This window comes from Bos javanicus, chromosome X (assembly GCF_032452875.1).
Source record: "Bos javanicus breed banteng chromosome X, ARS-OSU_banteng_1.0, whole genome shotgun sequence".
NCBI lineage: Eukaryota > Metazoa > Chordata > Mammalia > Artiodactyla > Bovidae > Bos > Bos javanicus.
This window is the reverse complement of record NC_083897.1, coordinates 122674765-122696870: the sequence shown is the minus strand read 5'-3', so window position 1 is coordinate 122696870 and position 22106 is coordinate 122674765. Positions and strand designations below refer to the sequence as shown.

At 39.7% G+C, this 22106-nt stretch overlaps 1 protein-coding gene across 6 annotated transcripts in view; it reads left to right on the top strand.

The window, feature by feature from the left end:
- POLA1 (DNA polymerase alpha 1, catalytic subunit) overlaps positions 1-22106 on the top strand; it is a 295311-nt gene that overhangs the window by 94790 nt on the left and 178415 nt on the right. For all 6 annotated transcript variants that reach the window (XM_061407813.1, XM_061407812.1, XM_061407816.1 and 3 more), the window contains 3 exons: positions 19005-19037; positions 19782-19874; positions 21072-21277. In XM_061407813.1, coding sequence (XP_061263797.1) covers positions 19005-19037; positions 19782-19874; positions 21072-21277 — 332 coding nt within the window. The remainder of the gene's footprint in view (positions 1-19004; positions 19038-19781; positions 19875-21071; positions 21278-22106) is intronic.

Here is a 22106-nt window from a genome sequence, read left to right as displayed (position 1 = left end):
GTTTCAGGACTGATTCAACATAAGCATAAAATCCGGCCAAGTTTGAGCTGAGGCTAATCTTTTTGGGGCTGTGACTCATTTTCGAATTGTGTGAAACCTGTGGATTCTTTATCCAGAAAAATGTCCATATATACACAAATACAGAATTTTGTAGACGATGAAGGAAGTTCACAGACTGAGCTACAGTGCAAAGAGTCGGACATGGAGGTAGCTTGTGTAGTTGAAAATGCATCTTCAAATATTGTTTTATTTGGAGTGGGTGAAAACTCTAGTCTTGAGATATAAACTGTTGAGAGTAGGGTGGCAAAATATTGGCAGACGGGCATATATAAAATAGACAGCCAACGGGAATTTCCTGCATGTCTCAGGAAATTGAAACAGGGGCTCTGTATCAACCTAGAGGGGTAGGATGGGGAGGGAGATGGGAGGTAAGTTCAGAAGGGAGGGAATATATGTATACCTATGGCTGATTCATGTTGAGGTTCCATCTAGTCAAGGCTATGGTTTTTCCAGTGGTCATGTATGGATGTGAGAGTTGGACTGTGAAGAAAGCTGAGCGCTGAAGAATTGGTGCTTTTGAACTGTGGTGCTGGAGAAGACTCTTGAGAGTCTCTTGGACTGCAAGGAGATCCAACCAGTCCATTCTAAAGGAGATCAGTCCTGGGTGTTCACTGGAAGGACTGATGCTAAAGCTGAAACTCCAGTACTTTGGCCACCTAATGGGAAGAGTTGACTCATTAGAAAAGACCCTGATGCTGGGAGGGATTGGGGGCAGGAGGAGAAGGGGACGACAGAGGATGAGATGGCTGGATGGCATCACTGACTCGATGGACATGAGTTTGATTGAACTCTGGGAGTTGGTGATGGACAGGGAGGCCTGGCGTGCTGCGATTCATGGGGTCGCAAAGAGTCGGACACGACTGAGCGACTGAACTGAACTGATGGCTGATTAATGTTGAGGTTTGACAGAAAACAATAAAATTCTATAAAGCAGTTATCCTTCAATGAAAAAATAAAAAAAATATTGGCAGATGGGGATGTGGCAGAAAAGAGACTTTTTTTTCCCCCCTGTGGTTCTTAATTGAGAGCATAACTGAATCTTTAGGGGTAGGGAATTGTAAGGGGTTTTGTTTGTTTTTTTATCAAACAAAGAAACAAAAAAGCTGGGAATCTTTGGCTGTTTTTTTTTTTTTTTTTTGCCTTTTTTTTTGTTGAGGAGGTAGAGGAACACGCAAGGTAAGTACCTCATCCCTGCAGACCAATACCCATCTTAACACAGAGAACAACCCTGGCTGCTGCTGGCAGGAAAGGGAGGATGGAAACCATGGGTAGGGGACACAGGATGGAAGGAGAGAAATTTTTAATGCATTTGCCCAGGTTGAACGCAGTGCCCTTCCTTTCCTTCCTGTTTTAGTTCATCTTGATGTCTCCATTGAACAGGTACATGCAAGAAAGGAGATTTTCCTCTTTGCTAGAAGTTCTTAGGAACATTCAGTATTCTTTAATTTCATCTTCTTTGGGCTTAAGGAAAGCTGTTTTAACTTCTTGTCAGGGGTTCTGGTATTCATAATGCTATATCTCAAGCTGGTTTGTTTTTTGTTAAATCACTAGAGCAGAAGGTCCAGCTCTCTAAGCACTAAAAGTAAGTATGCAGTGCTGTAGTAACAGCGTTGTGGCTTTTTTTCCCCTCCTGCATGATATATTAACTAAGCAGAAAATTTAAAAGAACAAGACAATAAAAGTAATGTTTGTTAGTGGTGGTTTGAGATATTTCAGGAGAGATGAGATGTGAAGAAAAGCAATGGCCATATTTAGAAAGCTGCCTCAAACCCAACAGTATCTATTGAAGTAAACTTGATGACAGACTTTTTTCCTCTTCATGAATCATTGTATTCCTATAAAAGCGAAAATTCCTCTTCATCTAAACAAACGGCTTCCACATCTGTTTTCTTAGTCTCTCAAAAGGGTGTCTTTGGCTTGCATTTTTTTTTTTTTTAAGAAAAAAGTGTTTATCTGTTTAAAATGAAAGATTGTCAAAAGCAGTTTATACATCAAAATCCAAGTTGGTCTTCAGCTTCTAAGGATTAGTTAAGGATGATCTGCTGGTGATGGTGGTTGTATAGGGGAAAAAAAGAAAACACATTTTGCATTCTGCCTAGGTAAGTTCTCCCTAACAATCTTCTTTAAATCTTACTGACTTATATTTAATTTTACATGCTCTTCTGGTTTTGGGGCCTGATTGAGTAGATAACTTTGTCACTGGCAGCACATCCCAATATTTTAATGCTTTGCACTCAGAGTTCTAAAAATAAATATTTTCTGAATTAGCAGCAGGAGAGTTAACCTGTTAGTCCCATTGCCTAAGAACTGACCTGTAGTTAGAGATTTTTGTTGTTGTCCCATAGTCCGTGTTCTCCCACCAAGTCACTAAGAGAAACACACTCAGAACTGATGTGTAAAAAACTATATACTCTTTTCTAAAGCGCTTGCTTAGTTTTCAGTCTCCAGTGAGTCTGCACACTCTCCAGGGTTTTGGAATCTTTAGTCTCTTCTTGTGTGACAGGCTATCCTGCCCTTGAGCCCATCCTGCCATTTAAAAATAAAGAATGAGAAGCAGCTGAAGTTCTGGCTTGTTTGCAGCTGACAGGAATCTGATCTACTGCTTGGATTCTTTATCTGGGGACCCGCATGCCCGTGGTGTGTGGCTCGTCCAAGCCATGCCATCTGCAGTCACAGTTTAAGAGGGTGGGAGGAGAGGAGGTTGTCTTCAGAGGAAAAAAATTTTTTTTTGTATGTAAAGGTCAGGGAGAATGGCTGTAGCTCAGCACGTGGGGTCACGGGCTCCTGTCTTTTTCCCACCCGGTGGCATTTCTGACCCCTCATGAAATGCTCTTCTCTCAGGAGGCTCCATAGGCTCCTCCCACCCCCTGAGCCACAGCTGTCTGTTCTGTCAAAATTGGCTCGCTCTGAGGCCAAAGGTCCATGAGAATTCTAAGACATTTGATGTTATCAAATCAGTGACCAAAGCGATTGATTTAATCGCATATGACTTAATTTCTCTCACAGGCTGTGGAGGACACAGGGAAACCCTTCCGTCATTGCTCCTTTTCTTTTCTTGGCTGAATATGAACCGGAACTGCTAACAAATGGCATCAATCTGTACCTAAGGAAGAAGACCCTCCCCTCTTCCTAATGCAGAAGAGAGGCAGGAAAAGGATGGTTATTGTCAGAGTGACAAGAGGCTCTTTGCTTGTGAAGTGAACTGATTGATGTTCAGTCTTCCTGTTGAGCCCGTTGCTGCCTCAAGGAGGGGAGCCATCGCAGAGGTCTTGCTTGCTGTTTCTTGCCCCTCGGCTGGTAGCTGTTTTGGTTGTTCATGAGAAGGCAAGGTGCTCCCTCCTTTGACCTTGTTCAGAGGCTTAATACAATTATTTGTATTAGGCGCTAGCCACCTGTTAGGATCGTTCTCGTTAAAGGTCAGTATGTGGTGCCTCGGTGTCTGACTGTGGAAGCCTGCATCAGATTTGCCAGTGGCCACTGGTTTGTGATGCCTGCCAGTTGTGACAGAAAGAATGGAGATCTGATAGTTGGAAAGGAAAGGAAGGTGTTGGAGGAGGAATGAGGGATCAGGAGACCCACGGAGCATCATTACTGTGGTTAGAGTGCCAGCTTGTCGTGTTTCCATTTTCTCCTGCTTCCCCAGCGTGAGCTGTGCTGTCCGTTTTGATGGGCTCTTTTATTGTCTGCACACTGACACTGCTTTGATGTATTCATATATTGCATCTCTGTTGAGCATCGGATTTCTTATATCTGAAAACTCCCCACATCCCCTCTGTTGAGTGTCATCAGTTCTAAACCCCTCTGCCTGTGAATTCCCAGCCTGCTCCTCTTCCCAGATTTCCTGTCTTACTGAGTGGCTGCCTCCCCAGTTGTTAAGCCAGGAAAGTGGGTATCACCCTGGACTCCTGTTGCTTCCTCATGCCCCTAGTCCAGCCAGTCACCAGATCTTGTAGATTCCACTTCCTAAATACCCATGTCTCTCTCTCTCTCCAGTGCAATGACAATTATGTTATTCAAGACTCATTATTTCTCCCTGGACACTGCCTCTAACCACCATCCCCCCATCCCCACCCCATGTATTCTCCACAAGTTTTATAGTCAGAGAGACCTCTCTAAACTATCAATCTTATTCTGTCACTCCCTGATTTCCAGTCCTTACTGGGGCTTATGAAGCCCTTGACAGTTGGGCCTCTAGCCTGACCTCTCCCCACCTTCCCAAGCATTCTAGCCTCAGCTGTATTTTGTTTTTCTTGTTATTGCCAAAAAGAAGAATTTTGAAAGCTTAATTGTCTTTAATCATTGAATTTCCCTCACCTTCCTCATCCTATTATTCCCTATAGCTCACCTTCACCTTATTTACAGTCAGCTTCCATGCATTTTCTCTAACTTCCACCCAAAGGTGCCCGTTTTGTATGCATACACATTTTTTTCAGTTGCCTCTTTGAGTCTCTCCTCCATTAGCTAGTACACACTCTAGAGGGAAGGGATCATGTCTGAGTCACTCACCTTTGTGTTCCCTCCACCTAGCATGTGAGAACAGCTCAGGAAGTACTTGTTGGTGAGTGATTACTATTTTTTTGAGGTTCTAAACAAAAAGAAAATAACAGCGCTTCCTAGAATTCATATCAAATTCTTGAGCCTTGGCCAGATTAGAGAGTTGAAAAGCAAATGAAGTTCAGAAGTAAAGGGGATTTTCTTTTTCCTTAGCAGTGATTAGCCAGATCTTGTATAGCTTAGATATTGGTCTTATTTCCTCTCCATATTTTGCACGTCCATCCTAAATGACATTTCTCAACTTGATATTTATCTTTCTTTCAAACTTTTGTAGTTCTTCCCAGAGATAGCATAGAGGATGATGGGACAGAAGAAAGTGTTTGATAAATAGGAACATATTATTTTATTAGTCCTTAAATGTAGAGAGACATTATAGAGGCATGCCTGAGTACGTGTGCAGCTCGTCTGTCTCTGGACAGGTGAACACAATCACATTTCTCCAAATTGAGACCTTCTTTCTGAAGATTTTTCTTTAAAGTGATGGCCCTCCATATATTTTAAGATTTAATTTTGTTTATTTTCATTTTTTTAATTGGAGTATAATTGCTTTACAATGTTGTGTTAGTTTCTGCTGTACAACAACATGAATCAGCTATAAGTATACATATATCCCCTCCCTCTTGAGCCCCCCGCCCCAATCCCACCCCTCTAGGTCATCACAGAGCACCAAGCTGAGGTCCCTGTGTTATGCAACAGCTACAGGAACCCTCTTTATTTAAATCATAACTAGCTCTTAGAATCCGGAGAAGGCGGTGGCACCCCACTCCAGTACTCTTGCCTGGAAAATCCCATGGACGGAGGAGCCTGGTAGGCTGCAGTCCACGTAGTCGCTAAGAGTCGGACACGACTGAGCGACTTCATTTTCACTTTGCAGTTTCATGCATTGGAGAAGGAAATGGCAACCCACTCCAGTGTTCTTGCCTGGAGAATCTCAGGGATGGGGGAGCCTGGTGGGCTGCCGTCTTTGGGGTTGTACAGAGTCGGAGACGACTGAAGCGACTTAGCAGCAGCAGCAGCAGCTCTTAGAATCTGTTTTCTGAACTTCTAATAGAAAGGGAATGGGCACAAGACACCATTTTATAAGGAGTTGAGGTAGGAGGGTATGGTCCTTAAATAACAGAATTTAGTGTTTAGCCTTGGTATGGAGCAAGGAAGTTCCTCCACCTGACCCCACCCCGGCCAAGTGTTAAGCTTAAAAAGCTCTCCCTCCTCTGACCTCCCTTGAGGCAGAGAATAACGAAGAACAGTTCCAGGACTGTCTTGTCACACAACAATCCTAAAAAGCAGCTTTCTGGAAATCAACAGTGTATCCACCAAAATGGTGACAGCAGCACCTTGACCACTCTCCAGCTTGAGGTTGTCCTCTGGACCACCAGTGAGGGGCTTAGTAACAGTGGAGTGGGAATCTGTGAAATCTGCCACTTGTGGGGGCAGGGAGCTCCAAGTTTGCTTGGCAGATTTTCCCATGACCTCAGTTATAAAGAAAATGTTGCAGATTCTGGAAAATGCTAATGTCCTTTTTAGCTATAAGTATTATCTTGATTGCAGTGCTTCAGAATTGCCCAACTTCATTATCTGAGCATAGCCAGCCTGACGCCTTCTTCTCAAATAGACAATTATGATCAATTAAGCACTTTCAGGCCTTATAGAATACTTAATTTTATTAGTCAATTATTTGTGCTTTGAAAGAGTTAATGGTAGCTACCCAAGCCATTATTAGAAATTAGAATGTCCCAAAATAGAAAGGCTATTTCCTTTGTGTATGGCATTGCAGTGGAAAATGCCAAGCATAGTTTTTACTGAGTTAAAGGGTGAGGGAGGGCAGGGTGGGAGAGAAAGTTACATGTAAATCATTTAGCCATTAACCTAATGGGTGGATTTATAAATCCTATTACTATAAGCCCTTTTCATTTCCACTGAGGCCTGGTGCATGCTTGATCCCACTAATGTAAAATTCATTCCGTCTAAGTGATTACTGAAGTAAGACACTTTGAGTCAATTTTCATCAGGTTGTGCGAAACTTGCTTGAGTGCTGATGTTCACTATGGTGAGGACATAGTTTGGCCATGACTTAATTAGCGCACCCCCCCCACCCCACCCCGCCCCATGAGGAGTCAATCAGGGAACCAAATCGTGGTGCCTTTTCACATGTCTGTTTTTCTGTGAGGGAAGTACACTGGAGGGACAAGAGGCAAAACCTTGGGGGGGGGGTATTTCTAGCCTTCTGGCCATCATGTGAATTCTAGAAAATTGGAAAGCTCCGTTTTTATGGCTCATTGGAACATCTTCAGTGGCGCTTATATTTAAATGAACCAAAATTTCTAAATTGATGAAATACATGAACCCTTTTCCTAGAAAAATGCATGTAGGTACACATTCAAATTTTTCCTTACAGTTTTGAGGATTTTCAGTTTTATTGACTTTAGGTTAATATCTCCTGCTCTAGTTTCAATCTTGGTGTCTTAGGGTTTTTTTTTTCCCCTTCTCCCTGAGAATTTAATATTTAAGAATGCAGGCCCGTACTTGAACTCTTGTATCAGTGAGTAGATTTGGCTCATGTGTGCTTTAAAGCCAGCTCTGCAAGCTCTCCAGGATCGTGTGTCAGATATAATCCCATGCATGGCAATATAATGCAAGTCCAAGTGAAACAAACAAGATGTGAGTTTCTAAACTGGAAGTTGGCCTGGAAGAGGAATAGAGCATAAGAATGTTGTGAAATGAAGGTTTCTTTAAAGGTGAAAACAGAATTTTTTAAAAGTCAGAATGTAAAGTGGATTTTTTTTTATTTTATTTTATTTTTAAACTTTACATAATTGTATTAGTTTTGCCAAATATCAAAATGAATCCACCACAGGTATACATGTGTTCCCCATCCTGAACCCTCCTCCCTCCTCCTTCCCCATACCATCCCTCTGGGTCGTCCCAGTGCACTAGCCCCAAGCATCCAGTATCGTGCATCGAACCTGGACTGGCATCTCGTTTCATACATGATATTTTACATGTTTCAATGCTATTCTCCCAAATCTTCCCACCCTCTCCCTCTCCCTCAGAGTCCATAAGACTGTTCTATACATCACTGTCTCTTTTGCTGTCTTGTACACAGGGTTATTGTTACCATCTTTCTAAATTCCATATATATGCGTTAGTATACTGTATTTTTAAAAGTCCATAAGATGAATAAATTTTGGGGGCAAGAAATTAGAAGACAAGAGACAATTTCACTTTTCATATGTTTGACAAACCCATACCTTGTGGGTTTTTTTTTTTGTTTGTTTTTTTTTTTTTTTAAGTTTTTAGATCAAAATTAGGACCCTGTCAGATTTTAGGGCAGTAATTGAAAGATACTCATAAATATCATTAAATGTGTCTCTTGTGGAGGAGAAACCTTTCAGAAATCTTTGTTTATTCAACATGTTTTATATTCCTTACACATGAGCTATCAGAAGGTTAGGTTGTAAATTAAGGATTTAAAACAAAATCAGTTTATCTGGAAACAAGAGTCGTACGGGAGAGGTACACTATTTCAGTCAAGTTTATAATTAATGGGCCTTTATCACTGGGGTAGAAATTCATTTCTCTTGAGTGAATATTTGTTTATCTAACATGCATTGTATTTGAAGGTGGGATTAAAACTGATTCACTCTTCATTTCTTGCATGGAAAGAGCTAGCATTTAAACGCGTGCTGTGTGTGGGTTTAATTGCCACTGTAACCAGCTTTAGGGTCCTGTTATTATGGAGGTGCATTTATCAATCCATGGCTTTGCTCTTCTCACGCTGGACCACTTGGGTCTGCCTCCTCTTACTAGACCCTGAGAAATAAATATGCATTGAATTACTGCTACGTGCCAGGCATTGTGTTAGGTTTAATGGCAGAGACATGATCTCTGCTTATAGTTTGCTTGTAGTTTCTTAATCTTATCTTTCGTCATAGAGTCATATGCTGTGGTATACACAGAATAATTTTGGAGCACATTGGAGTAACGGTCTCATGAGTATCATTGAATTGGGGCGTCCAGAGAGGCTTTTCTGATGGTATGAAGTTCCTTGTAAAGTAAGTAAATGTTAGGTAATGATAATATCTCACACTTACTGAGCACTTCTATTAATATATCAGAGACTGTACAAAATAGTTGACATATGTACAAAATAGTTGACATATGTTGTTACATTAAATGCTTATGGTACCCCTGATATACGAAAGCTGCAGTTACTGTCTCCATTTTATAGTCAAGGAATTGGAGGCTTAGAGAGGTTATCTTGTGTGCATGAGATCATGCAGCTTATAAGGAGCACTGTTAGGCCCTGAACTCAGGCAGTCTGTATCAGTCAGAGTTCTCCAGAGAAACAGAATCAAAGGGGTGTGGGGTGTGTATGGTGTGTGTGGGGGTGGGTGTATACGAGTGATTGATTTTAGGGAATTCACTCTTGCAATTGTAGGGGCTGGCAAATCTGAAATATGCAGGGTATATGGGCAAGCTGGAGACCCAGACATACAGGCCATGAGTTGATGTTTAACAAGGAAGAGTGGAGTTTCAATTTCAGTCTGAAGACAGTCTACAGCAGAGTTCCCTCTTTCTCTGGGGCCCCTCAGTCTTTTCTTTAGTGCCTTCAACTGATTGGATGAGGCCCACATGCATTCTGGTGTGTTTTTTCCTTTACTCAAAGTCTACTGATTTAAATGTCAGCCTCTTGGAAAAGAATAATAATACCTTCATAGCAGCTACTCAACTGGTGTTTCACTAAATATCTGCGTACTGTGGCCTAGCCAACTTGACACATGAAAGTAGCCATCACACAGCCTAATTTATTTAAAAGTTTTTTCAAAAATTGAAGTATAGTTGGTTTACAATGTTGGGTTTGATCGCAGAGCCTAACTTCTGAACCAACACTTTTCACATGCTGTGTAGAAACAGCATAAAGCATGGAAGCAAGAAATGAGTGTGGCTTGTTCAGTGTACTCAAAATATTTCAGGAAGGCTAGATTGAAAGATGCATGTGGGAAGCATTAGCAGATAAGGGGGGCCCTCAGCTACATCATGAATCTCAGGTCAAGCTCAGGGGTTTGAATTGCATTTCAGAGAGTATATTTTTAGAAAGAACGCTGGCCAAATATGAAGAATGACTTGGAAGGTAGTGATGCTGGAGACAGGTAGGCTGGGCAAGGGATGAGGGCCTGGATGAGGGATAGCACACTGACAGGAGGCACACGCTGGAAAGATAGAGTCTGACTGAGAGTCGTCAGTTCATCAGATTAGAAAGGAAGTCAGCCCTTTGTTTTTGTTGGAGAAGCTATTTATTGTGTTGGAGCTGGTGAAGGTTTGGAGAAGATGGTTGGGATTTAGAATGAATGCATGTGGAACAGACAATTGAATATAGGCCTAGAAAGAGAAAATGTTGAGTTATAACATAACTGATGCTCAGCCAGGGACAGTTATGCTCTCCAGGAATCATTTGGCAGAACTGTGCAGACATATGCATGGGCATGCATGCTACTTGGCATGTAGTGGGTAGAGGCCAGGGATAGCCTCCATGATAAAGAATTATGCAGCCTAAGTGTCAGTAGTGCTGAGAATGAGAAACAGTGATATATATCTGCTTATTGTTCAGTCACTAAGTTGTGTCCGGCTCTGCAACCCCATCAACTGCAGTGTGCCAGGCTTCCCTGTCCTTCATTATCTCCCTGAGTTTGCTCAAATTCATGTCCATTGAGTCAGTGATGCTATTTAACCATCTCATCCTCTGCAGCCCTCTTTTCCGTTTGCCTTCCATCTTTCCCAACGTCACGGTCGTTTCCAGTGAATCAACTCTTCACATCAGGTGGCCAAAGTATTGGCGCTTCAGCTTCATCATCAATCCTTCCAATGAATATTCAGGGTTGATTTTCTTTAATTGACTGTTTTGATCTCCTTGCAGTTAAAGGGACTCTCAGGAGTCTTCTCCAGCAACACAACTCAAAAGCACCAGTTCTTTGGCTCTTAGCTTTCTTTATGGTCGAACTCTCAAATCTATACATGACTACTGGCAAAACCATAGCTTTGACTGACCTTGGTCAGCAAAGTGATGTCTCTGCTTTTTAATGTGCTGTCTAGGTTTGTTAATACACTGTCTAGGTTTGTCATAGCTTGCCTTCCAAGGAGCAAGTGTCTTGGAATTTCATGGCTGCAGTCACCTTTCAGTGATTTTGGAGCCTAAGAAATTAAAATATGTCACTGCTTCCACTTTTTCCCCTTTTATTTGCCATGAAGTGATGAGACCAGATACTGTGATCTTCGTTTTTGAATGCTGAGTTTTCAGCCAGCTTTTTCACTTTCCTCTTTCACCTTCATCAAGGGACTCCTTTAGTTCCTCTTCACTTTCTGCCATTAGAGTGGTTCAGTTCAGTTCAGTTGCTCAGTCATGTCCAACTCTTTGCGACCCAATGGACCGCAGCACGCCAGGCCTCCCTGTCCATCACCAACTCCCGGAGTTCACTCAAACTCATGTCCATTGAGTCGGTGATGCTATCCAACCATCTCATCCTCTGTTGTCCCCTTCTCCTCCTGCCTTCAATCTTTCCCAGCATCAGAGTCTTTTCAAATGAGTCAGTTCTTCGCATGAAATGGCCAAAGTATTGGAGTTTCAGCTTCAGCATCAGTCCTTCCAATGAATCTTCAGGACTGATTTCCTTTAGGATGGACTGGTTGGATCTCCTTACAGTCCAAGGGACTTTGAAGAGTCTCCTTCAACACCACAGTTCAAAAGCATCAATTCTTTGGTGCTCAGCTTTCTTGTAGTCCAACTCTCACATCCATACATGACTACTGGAAAAACCACAGCTTTGACTTGACGGACCTTTGTTGGCCAAGTAATGTCTCTGCTTTTTAATAAGCTGTCTAGATTGGTTATAGCTTTTCTTCCAAGGAGTAAGTGTCTTTTAATTTCATGGCTGCAATCACCATTTGCTGTGATTTTGGAGCCCCCAAAATAAAGCCTGTCACTGTTTCCCTATGTATTTGCCATGAAGTGATGGGACTAGGTTTTCTAAATGTTGAGTTTTAAGCCAACTTTTTCACTCTCCTCTTTCACTTTCATCAAGAGGTTCTTTAGTTCTTCTTCACTTTCTGCCATAAGGGTCGTGTCATCTGCATATCTGAGGTTTTTTATATGTCTCCCAGCAATCTTGATTCCAGCTTGTGCTTCATCCAGCCCAGCATTTCTCATGATGTACTCTGCATAGAAGTTAAATAAGCAGGGTGACCATATACAGCCTTGACATACTCCTTTCCTGATTTGGAACCAGTTTGTTTTTCCATGTCCAGTTCTAACTGTTGTTTCCTGACCTGCATACAGATTTCTCAAGAGACAAGTCAGGTGGTCTGGTATTCCCATCTCTTTCAGAATTCTCCACAGTTTGTTGTGATCCACACATCAAAGGCTTTGGCATAGTCAATAAAGCAGAAATAAATGTTTTTCTGGAATTTTCTTGCTTTTTCTATGATCCAGCAGATGTCGGCAATTTGATCTCTGGTTCCTCTGCCTTTTCTAAAACCAGCTTGAACATCAGGAAGTTCACGGTTCACGTACTGTTGAAGCCTGGCTTGGAGAATTTTGAGCCTTACTTTACTAGCACGTGAGATGAGTGCAATTGTGCAGTAGCTTGAGCATTCTTTGGCATTGCCTTTCTTTGGGATTGGAATGAAAACTGACCTTTTCCAGTCCTGTGGCCACTGTTGAGTTTTCCAAATTTGCTGGAATACTGCATGCAGCACTTTCACAGCATCATCTTTTAGAATTTGAAATAGCTCAACTGGAATTCCATCACCTCCACTAGCTTTGTTTGTAGTGATGCTTTCTAAGGCCCACTTGACTTCACATTCCAGGATGTCTGGCTCTAGGTGAATGATCATACCATCATGATTGTCTGGGTCATGAAGATCTTTTTGTGTAGTTCTTCTGTGTATTCTTGCCACCGCTTCGTATCATCTGCATATCTGAGGTTGTTGATATTTCTCCCGACAATCTTGATTCCAGCTTGTGATTCATCCAGCCCAGCATTTTGCATGATGTACCCTGCATATAAGTTAAATAAATAAATTTGATAATGTAGATGTGCATATATTCTCCCAGGGTAGGGGATCCAGAGGTGCTCAAGACAAAGTGTCAGATGTTTTTGTGTTCTGTAAATATGCCCACCCACTGAAAGTGTAATGCCTAAAGTTGTATGCAGACAATTTATGAGAGGTTATATATTTCTAGTTATTTTACAACTACGTAGCCTTCAAAAGTAACCTAGAATATGGCAATATATTCTTGTATTGCTAGTTATCTTTATTTAGTATATTAGTGCCTCCTTTTCATAATACTAAAGAAGTGAATGTGGAACAGAGTCCACGCAGCCAGATGAGAGGAGATATTGCTACTTGTCAAACTTGGATTCTGTATTTTTAGGTCTGGGAGGAACCCCAACCTCTTAGTTTTATCAGTGAGAAAGCTCAGACCTAGAGAGAGAAACTAACTTATTGCTACTAGACCTAGAGAGGGAAACTTACTTATTACTACCAAATCACTTACCTTGTATTTGGCACTTGAAACCAGCACTCAGATTTCTGACCCCTGGCATTTTTTTTTTGAACTCACATTTGTATACAAATTGATACAAATAGGTGTTCTATCTTTGTAAAGCATTTTTTCAGCATACAGTTCTTATTCCCATCTAGCTCTGGGAACTAGGTGGTAGTATTATCCCAATTTTAATGAAGGTAAAGCTGAATTTAAGAGGCAATGAGGAGCCTAGTGTCTTGGGAATGGTGGAGATAGAGAGTAAGATGCTTATTAAATCCATAGCCCTTGCTCCTTCAACATCTTAGAGAGAAGACACATATTTTAAGGATAACAGAGAATAGGAAAATAGGAAAAAGGTAATCTAATATATTAAGGATGAAATACAAGATATTTACCAAGCAGAAGAACTGAGTAACACGAAGTCCTGCTTGGAAACTGCTGAGACTGGGAATAGGGAAAGCTTAGATAATGGTTGGATTACCAAATATCATAATATTTATATTTCTTATACTTTTCTCTTCCTCATCCTTCAAAACCATTCATTTTGCTCCCCCTATTATGCTAATGTATTTTAAAAAAAACTTTCCAGTTTATTTATAATTGTATGTCATTAGTAACAGAAGAATCCTAAAGCCATTTGAGATTTCACTTGTCGTTCTCTTCGTGCATTATTTGTTTCAAATTTGACCTTACCCAGCATTTTCCTAACTTAGAAGGTTGTCGTTTTGTTTAGTTTCTGCATCATATATCAAGTGGGTTTCTTGTTAGTGGATATTACTATAATTAAGGTATGCTTTTGGAATAAGAGCTTGAAATGTTTTTTGTTGTTGTTGTTGTTAACTGAAAAGTTGATATTTTCTCTCTCATTTAGTATTAGTAAGCACTGTTTTAGTCTGTCAGAGCATCTAAAAACATTTTATAACCTTTGAATGAATGCATGGTAAGACATTAGTATCCTGTTCTAACAGAAAATAAAGACCCTCACCTTTATCCTGGCCTTGTAAGGAGACCCTGTGACCACACACCTCAGTTGTAGTTGGTCTTAGATCACTGCTGTTGTTAACCCCAGAGCAACAAACATGCTTTCTGCTTAGTAAACCACATTGTGGGTGTGTTCCTGAACAAATTATTTTTTCTAGGAAGCAAATTTTGGAGATAAACTTCACATTTCCTTTTTAGTCCCCACTACCCTTCCCCTGTCTTCAGAGGCTCAGATTGGGGTTAAAACACCCTTTCGTATTAATTACTGTTCTCCCCACCCCCAGCCCCACTCCTTTCCTGTTTCCCCCTCTTTCCCCCACCCCCAGTGGCACTGCTCTGCAAAGCCTGCCATGATTGATATGATGGCAGTGCTGTCATTCTTCTTAACCAAAAAAAAGTCATTTTTGTTCTAGTTATTTTAATAGAGTCCCATTAAAGGTGTATTGCTGACTGAAATACCGGCATGAAGGGCTCTCACTGAGCTGAGCCCAGGAATTAAGAAGTCAGGAAATCGGCTGCTGCATTGCAAGAGAGCCTTGTGTGACACCGAATCTCCTGATTGGGGAGATCATTACTGCTATTATGACTCGACTTGCGTAGGAATTTTAAATTCCATCTGAATGTCAGTAATAACCCTCTTAGCAAATTATCCTGAATAAAATCACGAAGGCATTTTATATAATAGGTGTTGAATTACTGGATAGATTTGCTAATTAAATACTCTTTGTTCTGCTGCAGTTGACATTACAGGGTAAGATCTTGAACAATTATTCTGAACAGCTGTACTTTGTTAAGGGAAAAATTAACCACAAAGTTTATTTTTTTACACTTGAAGTTGGCAGATTTTTGAAATGTGCTTGAAAAAATTCCATCATCCAATTGGTAATGAGTAGATAAATATGCAGGTGTTGCTGTGAAATCAGATAACTGCAGACTGCCTTATTAATGAATTTAGCAAGCCTTTATAGCCCTGTTTTCTAGCTGCTGGCACTTAGAAAATGATTTTCTGTCAGAATGGGTAGCTTTAATATTAGGCTTGTCACTTTGAAATGAACTTATGAATGGTTATCTTGTAATCATTGTACCTTGTGTCCAGTAGACCTTTCAGGATACCTGTGGCTTTTTAAAAAAAAATGCATTTCCTTAATGGGGAAATATCTGTAATGTATAAGTTTTTGATTGTTGACTTCCAGAACATTCATGTGGAATGGGCTTTTTAACAAGGCAGGGAGACATAATGAAAAGAAAATGTAACATAAGGTCCAGCCCAGATCAAGCTATTGATTAGCTCTGTTACTTTGGATAAAATTGTAGTGCCTAGTTTTCCTCATCTGTAAAATGGGGTTTATAATTTAGCATTCTACAAATATTCATTAATAGCTCCTGTGTACCAGGGCCTCTGCTAGATACTAAAAATTTGGTAGCCCACAGGAAAGATGGTGATTAAAACTATTGTCAGAAATTGGTACAACCTATGTGGAGACTTGTTTGGCTATGTTTATCAAAAATTGTAAAAAGGTACAACCTTTGACCCAATAAGCCCTCTTGTAGGAGTTTATTTCATTATTGGCAGATTGGCAAATTACATGTATATAAGGATTATTAAAATGTGATTATGAAGGTAAGCGTTAGGAACCACCTACATTTATTAGTAGAGCACTAGTTAAATCATGCTTGAGATGTACAGTGGAACACTGTGTAGTCATTAAAAAGAAAAATTAAGACCGCTCTTTATGTGTGAGTAAGGAATAATCTCTGAAATAAAGTACTAGGTGAAAAAAGCAATTGCAGTGTATATAGTTCTTTTTTAACTTTTTTATTTCATATTGAAGTATATCTGATTAATGATGCTGTGATAGTTTCAAGTGGACAGCAAAGGGAGTCAGGCATACATATACATGTAATAGTATATATAGTTTTAGTAGTTTGCCTACTTTTCTGTCATTTGTTTGCAAAGCATCGACCAAGAGTTTTCATCCATCAAAGGGAAACTCATTTTAGTAGCAGCCCTCACTCAGGTTGTGTGTGGAAATGGTTGTGAGCTGGTGGCAGGACAGCGTGAGAATGGGTGTTGGAGCTGAGAGGTGAATGTTGCCGCTTCCTGTTGGAGGTGTACTCAGGGGAAACAAAGTAGGTTTGCTTCACGGTGCAAAAGGAGAGCAGAAGAAATTGGTTAGTGCACTTGTGGAGTTGGAGTAAAAGATTGACAGATTGCTCCCGAGATGTTGTACTTAGCAGGAAATAGTTACCTTTGTGGGGCTGTCCGTTGTGATGAGGGAAGCCCAGCCCAGCAGGGTGGAATGGTCAGAGGGTGAAGACGTCTCATGATAAGTAGTTAGTTTTGTCCTCACTGTGATTACCTTGACTTGGGTGGATCGCATTATTGCTTTTTTGTCAAAGGAATTGTCAGGTGTTTTCCCACAATGCATTTTCCTGTAATTTAAATATTAAAAAATGAAGATGAAGTAGAGGGGAGTGAATGTTTTTTATGAGTTAACTGGATTTTAGCATCTAGTAGAAAAGTGATTGAGATTACTCTGAGACCTATCAGTCAGCTAGCCAACAGTTTTTCGAGTGCTTGTTAGATGTGAAGCACAAACATGTGCTCTGACCTCCAGGAACTTGTGGTCTAATTGGGGAGGGGACAGACTGTGGGCTAAAAACTGTTTCCAGGATGGGATTACCACGATTATCTTAGTCCAGTGGTCCTTAATCCTGCCTGCAACATAAGAATAATCTTGAGAGCTGTTTAAAAGAATTGCTGGGGCCAGGTAGTGGCATTTTAAAAGATCCCAGGGTGATTCCACTGTACAGCCACTATTAAAACCATTGGTTACCCTGATCTGTATTCACCACCACCCACCACCCCAGGGCAGGAGAAAGGTTTTCTTTTCCTGATAACTTAGAACACTGAGCTCATGAACAACATTGGGTGACTGTACCAAAGGTGAGGTGGACAATAGAAATGGAACACAAGGGGTAGATATAACAGATCTTCTTAAGGTGAGCATTTACAGGGCTTTGTAATATAAAGGACCAGAAGAACAGAAACACTATGAGGTTTAAGCTGAGTTGATAAGGAAGATTCTTGGAGGTAGGAAAAAGAAATGTAAATGAAGTAAATCTTCTCTCTGGCTCATTGGAAGAGTGACTCTGGCTTAGAGTGATGCTTTGAAAGATGGATGCTGATCTAGAGGCAATCAGTGACTCAGGCCCCACGCTCTGGAGTCAGCGTGCCTGGGTTCATATCTTTGCTCTATCACTTACTAGGACAAATTAATTATCTTCTGTTTTTTGTCTCTAACAAATGATTGTATTAATAAGTGGCTGTCTCAGGGCTCTTAGAGAATGAAATGAAAAAATTCACAAGATGCTCATAGCACAGCATTTAGCCCATATATTTTATACATAACAAACATGCACTGAGGGCTCAGGATGTTGTATTACTCCTTTGAAGAGGCCTTCATTTGTTAAAAATGTTTTACTTCTGATCTAGTCCAAGATAATTTATATGTTTTTGTCAGAACTACACTGTAACCTATATAACCTTTAGTCTTACAGCTGTATATGCCTGGGGACAGACCTATTTACAGATATTATCTACTATCTGTCTTTATTCAGTGAATGTTTATTGAGCCACACCTTTGTACTGGGCACTGTGCTTGCTCCAGGGATATATAGTGAAGAGGGCCCCCCCTTTCTAAAATTTTTTAATTGTCCTGAGTACTGGAAAGTTTTAAGTGCTTGGTTAATCTTTGTGGTGTTTTTTTTTTTTTTTTAAGCCATATAGTTCTTTTTAAATATTGCTATCAAGAATATGGCCTTTACGCCATATTATAAAAGGATATTTTATTAAGTATATTTATTAAAGATAGACCTTTACAGCAAATCTGCGAACATCTCTCTGCCTAAGAGTTGGTATACAGGCAAACTGATTTTTAGATTATGATGATATTGTTTTGAGGATTATAGTTAGAAAACCATCAAGAGCTTTAAAAATATATGGTAATGACAAACCATGGGGTTGCCTATCTCTCTCAGTATATATTTCAGTTCAGTTCAGTTCAGTCACTCTGTCGTGTCTGACTCTTTGAGACCCCGTGAATCACAGCACGCCAGGCCTCCCTGTCCATCATGATGGCCTGTCCATCCATGAGATGGCCATCCAGCCATCTCATCCTCTGTCGTCCCCTTCTCCTCCTGCCCCCAATCCCTCCCAGCATCAGGGTCTTTTGTAATGAGTCAGTTCTTCACATCAGGTACAGTTCTTCACATCAGGTGGCCAAAGTATTGGAGTTTCAGCTTCAGCATCAGTCCTTCCAATGAACACCCAGAACTGATCTCCTTTAGGATAGACTGGTTGGATCTTCTTGCAGTCCAAGGGACTCTCAAGTGTCTTCTTCAACACCACAGTTCAAAAGCATCAATTCTTCAGCACTCAGCTTTCTTGACAGTCCAACTCTTACATCCATACATGACCACTGGAAAAACCATAGCCTTGACTAGATTGACCTTTGTTGGCAAAGTAATGTCTCTGCTTTTGAATATGCTATCTAGGTTGGTCATAACTTTCCTTCCAAGGAGTAAGCGTCTTTTAATTTCATGGCTGCAATCACCATCTGCAGTGATTTTGGAGCCCAAAAAACTAAAGTCAGCCACTGTTTCCACTGTTTCCCCATCTATTGGCCACGAAGTAATGGGACCAGATGCCATGATCTTAGTTTTCAGGATGGTGAGCTTTAAGCCAACTTTTTCACTCTCCTCTTTCACTTTCATCAAGAAGCTTTTTAGTTCCTCTTCACTTTGTGCCATAGGTTTTTGTAATTATGTAATGCATTAATCTTGACTTTTTTTCCATTTCATTTAGATTTTGATGCATACGAAGGAGATGGTTCAGAAGGTAAGCATTTTCATTGTACAGTAATTCTTAGATACCATACTTGGTGATGATGTTGTATTTAAGGAAAATTGTAACCCAAACACACTGGAAATGGCTTCTTAGGATGCCTGGTTTACATTTATAATCCCTCTTAATGGATTATAGCCTTTTTTTTTTGTTTGTTTACTAACACTGATATAATCTAACCACTGCTTGAAGCCTATATGTGAGTGTTTCTAGCAAATCAGTAACAGTGCTAATTAGTTTACTTCCAGGCCTTTATACTGTATGTGCTCTAGTGTTGTTTGTGATGATTGATTTTTTTGTCACTCTTCATATTCTGCTAACTACTAAGAATTTAATATAGATTTGTGGATCGGGTTGAAAAAACCCCATTTTGTCTCTGCTTTATAAATTGCCCTGACCATTAAGCATGAGGGACAGTTGGTAAATACAGACCCCTCCCTTTCCTGGTCTCTTATCTTTATTTTATTTAGTCCTACATTTTATTTCAGTTGAAACTAGATACTTCCTCTGCCACTCCACTGTCTGCTTTAAGAAAATCAGGGAGATTTTTGTGTGTGTGTTTTTTGGTTTATTGGGGCTTAGTCTTTGTACACTGACAATATGGGCAAGAAGAAATGTAAACTTTTCAAAAATCATCTGGAACCTGTAATTTATATAATGGAAAATTTTGAGTTTCACTGAGTGTATGATGGTCATGGTGTTTTTGTTGTTAATTATTATAATTTTTGCTTTCATTAGATGAATCTTGAAGTTATTTATGGAGATACAGATTCAATTATGATCAACACCAATAGCACCAATCTGGAAGAAGTGTTTAAATTGGGAAACAAGGTGAGATAATTTCATAAAATTATATGTTTCACCTACTTTTGTGAATTGTTTCTGGTTTCTACATATACATGTCCTTCTGAAAATGATAATAAACTTAGTGCCTTTGATTCTTCATCCCCTGTTTTATTTCAACTTCTACTCTAGTTATTTACTTTGAGGGAAAAAACAAAGGAAATTGGTTTTTCCATAAGTAATAGATATGTTTTACCTTTAGAAAACAGTCTAGGTTTGGTAAGTTTAAGATGTGATCACATTAGTACCTATCACATTGTCATTCATAAGGAGAAATATGTCTCTTGTTACATTCAGATGTATTTTATACAGTGATAGATATGGATAAATACATACCTAACTACATTATATGCATATATCTATAATTTTCACGAGAATACTTAAAATAATTTAAAAAGACAAGGGAACATTTAAAAATAATCATTTGTAGCCTAACTGCAGTTCACCTAACAATTAGCAGGTGTTTTTCGATCACTTGTTAAGATATTATCCCAATAAACTAAAACTAAGGTACCATCTTATAAGCTAACAACTTCCTGCCTATCTCCCCTAAAATGTGTGAAATTTGAGCTGTAGTCTTTACTTAACAACAAGCTTGACATATTGTACTCACTGGACCTTGAAAAGTTGTGTATTTTCCCTTGAGGTGATGGTCTGTGCAGTGACGCTATCAATAGAGAGCAGGTGGCTGTTCATTTATTTGTTCAGCAGATAGTTATTTGCTTAAAGTCATGGTGCTACAGGAGGTACAGAGATATCTTAGACACTATTTTAAATAGTAAAGTTTTACTGGCCATGTATCTAGTTGTTGGACTATCTCTAATTCAGTAGTTTGACGGTAAGTACTTATGCATTTAGTTTTTAGATTCGAAAACTGTCTATTACATAATTTTCATACATTTCCTGTAGCTGACCCTGCCACTTCTGTCCTTTGGTTGAGTGAGATGATGTATTTATAGTATCGTCTCTTTGTTTATCTTTTTATCTGTTTTTGTTCCTGTGCTTTTTCAAAGTTCTTGCATCATACCAAACTTAATACTGTTTTCCATATAACCTGAGTAAATGCCTTCTAGTCTTGTGTGACTTCTAGTTCTGTTTAGATGAACTCTTGGGAATTTGTAGCATGTTCATCTTCTCCATATTAGATATTTGAGAAGCTAACATTAATGGTTGAAATGTTCACAGGTGAAAAGTGAAGTGAATAAGTTGTACAAACTGCTTGAAATAGACATTGATGGTATTTTCAAGTCCCTGCTACTGCTGAAGAAAAAAAAGTACGCTGCTCTGATTGTTGAGCCAACATCAGATGGGAATTACGTCACGAAACAGGAGGTGAAAGGATTAGATATAGTTAGAAGAGACTGGTGTGATCTTGCTAAAGACACTGGAAAGTGAGTTCAGCTTTCATTTTTGCTTTTGTTGTTTGTTTTTAAAAAATTCAAGCGTTAACAATGTGGAGAACACTTGTGATTCTGCCAAGCACAAGGACACAACTTCTTTTTGTTATTGATATCACTGTGTATTAACAGCTCTTACTGATTTGGAATGGAATCTTACAGATGGGTTAAAACTTGCTCAATAAGAGATGCTTGCTGTAAGGTGCATCTTACGAGTTTTCACTCATGATGAGGTTAAACCTTCACATTTTAGATGTTTACAGAGTTTCATTGATGTTAGCTTGTTTTTATTTTGTTTTGCTTCACTGTTTCTATTAGGAAGTCCCTTACATTGTGCTCCTGAAATCTTCGTAGTGCCTCTTTAGGGCCATGATTGTTAAGTTTTCCCTGTGTTGTGGCTTCAAATGTTCTAGGATTCAAAGTGGGCCATGGAGTGAGACTGTCCCCGCCCATATCATTTGTGTGTAAAGGTTCTTACTAATCTCAGGTTAATTTAAGAGCTGGTTCTCAAATATCGTATGTACCTCCAAAATAATAAATGTCATAACTGACCCCTTAGTTTTATACATGTGAGTGCAGATTGTGCTAATAAGACCTGTTTGTTTTAGGGCCACATAAGGCACCCATTTTAAAAAGACAAATCTTCAGATACTTTATGTCCCATCTTTACAAATAATTCCTGCTTTGTGAACCTGACTAGTTCTGAAAATAGGGGGAATTTTTTCTTTAAAGTGAAATTTCAAATTAATTTTTGTGTTGCTGAATATCAGCATTTTTTTACTTGTTTTCCAGCCTTTCACTTGCTTTCAAGTTGGAAGATTGA